Genomic DNA, 7,500 nt, shown 5'->3' on the forward strand with positions numbered 1-7,500 from the left:
GTGTGATTACAATCACAACAAACTCGCGGGTGTGCACGCACACCCACAGGGGATGGCACAGGCTCCTGAGATGGATTAATGTGGTGTGGTCAGGCGTCGGGAGACAGCGTGAGGTTAGACATTGGCAAACACAAACATCTCCCTAATGACTCCCAGCTGCACGGCTCTCTGTTTATCTTATAGAGACTCCAACCACTTACTATATCATTCCTCCTCGACCCTTCTCTCTATCTATCTGTCTGTCTCCCTTTCAGCACCTCATTGTTTAGCTATCTACCATCCTCTAAACAGCTCATTTCTCCATGTTGTTGAATTGACTGCTGAAAAGAAATGATGTTACCAATCCCAAATAGCATCTATCATATTCCCTTAAGTCAGCGTGTGTGTGTGTGTGTGTGTGTGTGTGTGTGTGTGTGTGTGTGTGTGTGTGTGTGTGTGTGTGTGTGTGTGTGTGCGTGCGTGCGTGCGTGCGTGCGTGCGTGCGTGCGTGCACGTACAGTACGTGTGGTTGTGCATTTGTGCGCGCATATACATTTCAGTTCCTCAACCAAGTATGTTTTATGAACCAACGCTAGAAACATTGAAGGTTTTCGTAAAAATAGCTCTGAATCTAAATTCCCACACTCACTCCCTCCCTCCCTCCCTCCCACACTACCCGCTTTCTCTCTCTTTCACTCTCTCTCTCCCCATACTGTACGCAGACTGAGCGCTCTATCCTTTCTTATACCTATACTCTATCCACCTCAGTGGATTAATTCATTCTCTCTGCTCTGAGGCACCTCCCTTTCCTGCTACCCCCTGGCCACCTATCCCCCAACCTCGCGTCACTTAGTTTAGTCTCGCTAGTCGCACCACGAGTTAGAATAAAAGATGGACATACTGTACCAAACGATTATTATACCAAAAGAAACAAAATGATTATACCAAATGAAACACATTTTAAACCAGGGGGAGCATTTTGGAGGTGTACGGCGCCGGAGGTTCCGAACCGGATCAGAAACCCGAAAATGGTATTGATCCCAGGCTACCTATCAAACTATAACATCAAAATGACACATTTCCACCTGCATTTTTTATTGTAGTCAGCTCTACAATTAAGAGACACGTTCGTCACGAGGGCTCTCTCATGTGTGTTTACAACGATAACAGAACATACAGTAAATTGAAACAGTATACCAAATAACACACAGTAAACAGAAAGAGGACACCAAATAACACATACTGAGTAAACACACAGAAAGAGAACCTAGTTGTTGTCCTCTGTCTCTCTCAGTGTAAACTACCAACAATTGTCCTATCTCCATCTGTAGCTCTCTCTCTCTCTCTCTCTCTCTCTCTCTCTCTCTCTCTCTCTCTCTCTCTCTCTCTCTCTCTCTCTCTCTCTCTCTCACTCCTACTCTCTATGTATTTTTAGCAGATATACTGTACAGTACAGTACAGTGTCATGGTGGTACAGTAGCCTCACGCGTGTAGTTGTATCAATAAACTGGTTGCATAACACATATAGTGTGTGTGTGTGTGTGTGTGTGTGTGTGTGTGTGTGTGTGTGTGTGTGTGTGTGTGTGTGTGTGTGTGTGTGTGTGTGTGTGTGCGTGTGTGTGTGTGTGTGTGTGTGTGTGTGTGTGTGTGTGTGTGTGTGTGTGTGTGTGTGTGTATGCGTGTGTGTGTTTGTGTGCATTAAGCTGGTTCCATGTTATGCTACACCCTGTTTACCTGTCCCTAACAACTCATTGTCAGATGAGGTTCCCCCCCACCCCTTTAAACCTGTCACCATAAATCTGTCACTGGGTGTGGAGATATTACCTCAGTGCATTAAACGTCTATAGTCCTGAATGACATATCTGCTCATGTAAAGTTATTCGTCAAATTAAATGAACCCATTAAGACCTGACGCCGATTCTACAAATGTCTTCTAAATCCTAACAGTTTTCTGAAAAACTTATGTTTCTATATCAGTGGTTCTCAAACTTTTTCATGTCAAGGACCCCCAAAATTATATGTATTTGACCGCCGATCCCCATCTCAAATATTTTGTTCCAGGGACCCCCCAGAAGCAAAGAATAGAGTTCAAAATGTTCGCTTTAAATAATATATATTCAAAGATTTGCACACATTTTCACGATTTTAAAATAGCAGATCTACAAGCTCGTAGCGCGGCACCGAGTGCCGCGCTATGAGCTTGTATATCTGCTATTTTTGAATAGCCAAAGTGTAAAATAATGCTTTTTAGCTCAAATGAAAAAGTGACACAGATGCGTTCCAGGTCTTAATGGGTTAAAACAAATTGTAGTACCCGACCGTTGACCCATTTAGAACGGGAACCCCTATATGTAGCTATACCTTTCAATCCGGGAACCCCTTCTGGGGTAGTTGTTGCTATGTACAGTATATATAGCAACATAATTTTTTTTGTAATTTCTGAATAAATATTTGAAGTTTTTCAGAAAACTTAATTCAGGATTTAGAAGGCGTTTTTTTGGTTAATAAGCTCTATCTACATTGTTGTACAACAAATAGTGAAAATACCCGATCTACGAGCGCACAATGTGGACGGCACGTTGTGTGATTGTTTTTTTTGTTTTTTTATTTTTTTTTACAAATCTCTTTATTATTTTTTCAGACAGTAAAGACAAGGGCATCATATCAAATCATGAAAACAAAGAGGACGTTGTGTGATTGTTAATCAGATATATTTGCTGTTTTTGAGAATTGTGAAAAGTTTTATTGTTTATTTTTGTGTTTGAAATATTTTGTCTTTGAAGTTTTTCTTTTAAGTCATTTCATACGAACATTTCAAGGTGCTTTACAGAAGGCATACTTTGAAAAGGCATAGAGACATACAATACAATACAATATAAAGAATGTGATGTAAACAAAAATGTAATTGTAGTACTTTTCCTGTTCAGCCAAACTGCACACCATTTTTGTTTGTGTGTAATAAATGTGTCTTCATTTCATTCATGAGTATTGTATTATATCACCTATAGCTCTCTGTCTTTCTCTTTCCATCTCTGTTTCTCTCTCTCTTCCTGTCTCTCCCAGGAGGCTCTCGCCCAGGCTCAAGCCCACTCCCAGGCCCTGTCCCAACCGCGACCTCCGGTCGACCCGTCTGAGCTCTTCCCTCGCCAGTGTAACCTGGTCCGGTCAGAGACGGGGTACGGCTTCAACCTGCACAGCGAGAAGTCGCGGCCTGGACAGTACATCCGCTCCCTGGACCGGGGTTCACCGGCCGACCGCGCCGGCCTCCGTCCCCAGGACAGACTCGTAGAGGTGGGTGTTGTGTGTGTGTGTGTGGTGTGTGCGTGCGTGCGTGCGTGCGTGCGTGCGTGCGTGCGTGCGTGCGTGCGTGCGTGCGTGCGTGCGTGCGTGCGTGCGTGCGTGCGTGCGTGCGTGCGTGCGTGCGTGTGTGCGTGTGTGCGTGCGTGCAGTTGAACCAATATATCTTAGAATGAAGCAAAGAATTCCATTCCATAGGCAGTGAAAGACATCCATATACTAATGAGGTGGTTATACTGTAGATAAATGGACCCTTATCGGTTTCTCAAAACCTCTCTACCTGCTATTGTCCACAGTATGGGAAAACATACTGTGTGTGTGCGTGCGTGCGTGCGTGCGTGCGTGCGTGCGTGCGTGCGTGCGTGCGTGCGTGCGTGCGTGCGTGCGTGCGTGCGTGCGTGCGTGCGTGCGTGCGTGCGTGCGTGCGTGCGTGCGTGCGTGTGCTCACGCTTGCATGCATTTGTGCGTGTGTGCAGGCACATGTGCGTTTTACATGATCTCCAATCCCATCCGTAGTTTCCACACATGTTTACATAACGCGTGGTACAGGTACACACGAAATGCACACACACACACACACACACACACACACACACACACACACACACTCCACGAGTGAACACAGACATGACCTCATCGCCATACGAGCGAGGCAGCATGTTGCTCATTTGTCACGGTCTTGTTTAAGAGTACAGGAGAGCCACGTTTGTATCATCATTGGTCCCTGTTTGTAAGAATAACAAGCCCTGGAGCACGGACTCATTCCTCACTGTGTGTGTGTGTGCGTGCACGCGCACGTGTGTGTCTGTGTGTGTGTGTGTGTGTGTGGAGGAGGGCCAGTGATATATCAATCTGATAGCACTGTCCCAGGGGAATGTGTAGGAAAGTCAGGGGAGAGATGTGGGGTGATGTGGGATGGGGATGATCGCGTATCCCCAGGACAGACTCAACGAGGTGGGTGTCGGTGAAAGGACTAAGAGGATCATTAACTAAACACAAACTACAACAACAACTCTGTGTATTTGATAATATGGATGGTAACCCACACGTGCACACACACACACACACACACACACACACACACACACACACACACACACACACACACACACACACACACACAGTACATAATATACACACAACCACAAAGCGGTTCCATCTCAGGAACTGGTATGTGTAGAAGGAAGACACTGGAGCAAACTCGGACAATTAAAGCCTTTTTATTCACAGGGTGAATTCAATTGTCCGAGTTTGCTCCACTGCCTTTCCTTCTATACATAATACACACACACACACACACACACACATGGTCTCATGCCAAATCCACCAGATTCAAGTAAAACATGTATTTGGCCTTAAAGTTCGGATTGCAGACTGTGCTTTACATTAAGGTTAGGAACTGTTTGTTTAATTAAGGTTAAGCACTGTTCTTAGTTACGTTAGGGACGGTTCTTTATGCTATAATTTGGCTCTTACAAGTATAGCAAGACCTGCATGCGTGGGTGCACAAGCGTGCACACACTCAAACACACACACACACACACACACACACACACACACACACACACACGCGCACACACACACACACACACACACACACACACACACACACACACACACACACACACACACACAGTCATAATAAGCAGTTTTTCATCTGATTGGCTAGACAGCCTACCAGATCAACAGTCATTCCCATGACCTCTGACCCCCCCTGACTGTACATTATGACCAGACCAGGACAAACAGGGTCAGGAGAGGTCAAACTAAGGTCATTTAGGGCTCGGAAAAACATTCACAATGCCAAGTAGACTCCTGCCTCCCTTTTCACTAAGACCCATTCAGTGGTGGAAAGTAACTAAGTACATTTACTTAAGTACTGTACTTAAGTAACATTTTGAGGTATTTGTACTTTACTTGAGTATTTACAATTTCTAATACTTTTACTTCTACTCCACTACATCTCAGAGACAAATATTGTACTTTTACTCCACTACAATTATTTGAGAACTTTAGTTACTAGTTACTTTTCATATATAAATTATTATTTTTAATCACTTTAGCCCTATTTTATACCTAGGCTGTTTGAAAATAGCCGATCTACAAGCTCACAACGCGTCGCGATGCGACGCGTTGTGAGCTTGTAGATCTGCTATTTTCAAATATTTTTTTACTTTTACTTTTGGTACTTTAAGTACATTTTGATGCCAATACTTTTGTACTTTTACTCAAGTAAATTTTGAATTCTAGACTTTTACTTGTAACTAAGTATTTATATAATGCAGTATTGATACTTTTACATAAGTAAAACATTTGAGTACTTTTTCCACCACTGGACCCATTTGAATCTGAATTCATCATAAGCTATCGCTAAAACCTTATGGTTCTGTAACTCTGAGAGTGTACAAATGGAACCAAATGGACCCGTAAAAGTCCATTTGGTTCCATTTGTACACTCGCTGATGCATATCAAACTGGTAGTACTTGAAATGAAAAAAGGTTGAGATTCACTGTCCTATATCACATGAACATGAAGGGGAGAAAAAAGACCAAGTTACGGGTGCATTCAGGTCAAGTGGGAACTGGGAAGTTTCCGACATCCGAGTTGGAAAAATCCACATGAGCTTCCAGCTCATAACTCCTGGTCGGAGTCACTTGGGGGCTTTTTTTCGCAGATCTACCCGACTTCTCTGAGACGTAGTGCTGTGACACGACGCAAACGCTGCACTGTGAAGCAGACCGTCAACGTTTCTGTTTGTGCATTAACCCTTTAAGACCGGGAACGCATCTTGTGTCATTTTCAGATTTCTTTGGCTATTGAAAAATAGCGGTGCCGCGCTATGAGCTTGTAGATCTTTAAAAAATCTTTAAAGAATGTTTTTTTTTCAAACTGTTAAGATTTAGAAGACATTTTGTAGAATCCACAGAAGCAAAGATTTGAGTTACAAATATTCCCTTTAAAAAATTTATATATTCAAAGATTTGTACACATTTTCAAGATTTTTCAAAAATAGCAGATCTACAAGCTCATAGTGCGGCACTCGGTGCCGTGCTGTGAGCTTGTATATCTGCTATTTTTCAATAGCCAAAGTATAAAATAATGGTTAAAGTGGTTAAAATCTAAAATGACAGATGCACCCCATGGAGACTTGAATTCATCGATATTTTTTGTTTTTGTCGCATTCCTAAGCCAATAATTTGATGACCAGCGGATCGGTAGGCAGCGTTTCCGGTAGGAGACACAAAGAAGTCACTTTGTGTCTCCTACCGGAACCGCTGCCGGTCATCAAATTATTGGCTTAGGAATGCGACAAAAATTTAAACTAATTAAAAATCATTTTGGTGGTGAACTATCCCTTTAATGGGTTAAAAACAGTGGGATAAGGTTAAGTCATTATAATGGAGTCGGAAGCAGCCAAACAACTGTGCGTTTCTTTCGGGGGCGTCCGTTTTTTTGTTTCCGACCTCGACCGCTTGAATGCTCTGAGGTTGGAAGTAGGAAGTTCCAAGTCAGAAACGTCCCAGTTCCGACTTGGAATGAACGCACCATGAATCACACTTTACAGTTTTCTTTGTATGACAACTTTCACACACAAGGAAACTCAGTGTGCTTGCCAAGAAATGCATACAAAAAGCTGTTCCCGACCGTTTTCTGGATCAGGGCCCACTTGAAAATCTCTGCAAATTTTGTGATGGGTGGACCAATTGCATTTTCAGATCATGTTTGTTTTATTGATCCGATAACTATTTTATGATCTAGTGTTCGGGCTTGATTCAATGGAACTATCGTTGTAAACTTTTAAAGGGATAGTTCACCCCCAAAATGACTTAGACACACCATGGAGACTTGAATTCATGGAGATATTTTTGTTTTTGTCGCATTCCTAAGCCAATAATTTGATGATCGCCGGCGGTTCCGATAGGAGACACAAAGTGTCAACTTTGAGTCTCCTACCGGAGACATAAGCATCTTTCCGCCGGTCATCAAATTATTGGCTTAGGAATGCAACAAAAACAAAAAAATCTCCATGAATTCAAGGCTTCATGGGGTGTGTAATTGATAGAAAATAAGATTTTTTGGCGGTGAACTATCCCTTTAAGTTCCTATTTATCGGTGTCACAATGGAAAAAAAAAATGAAGAAAAAAATACCATGACTTCACTTTTCTTTTTATATATATATTTAGTTTTTTATATTAATGCTACGCTATTGATCTGGGGGCCC

At 42.7% G+C, this 7,500-nt stretch overlaps 1 protein-coding gene across 2 annotated transcripts in view; it reads left to right on the forward strand.

Annotated features, from left to right (window-relative positions):
* LOC308098456 (Na(+)/H(+) exchange regulatory cofactor NHE-RF2) overlaps nt 1-7,500 on the forward strand; it is a 58,492-nt gene that overhangs the window by 38,869 nt on the left and 12,123 nt on the right. The window contains exon 3 of one of the 2 annotated variants that reach the window (XM_080446812.1): nt 3,043-3,270. In XM_080446812.1, coding sequence (XP_080302938.1) covers nt 3,043-3,270 — 228 coding nt within the window. The remainder of the gene's footprint in view (nt 1-3,042; nt 3,271-7,500) is intronic. The other variant, XM_080446813.1, reaches the window with a different exon arrangement.

Source organism: Gymnoscopelus braueri (genome assembly GCF_963280865.1).
Source record: "Gymnoscopelus braueri genome assembly, chromosome: 13".
Classification (NCBI taxonomy): domain Eukaryota; kingdom Metazoa; phylum Chordata; class Actinopteri; order Myctophiformes; family Myctophidae; genus Gymnoscopelus; species Gymnoscopelus braueri.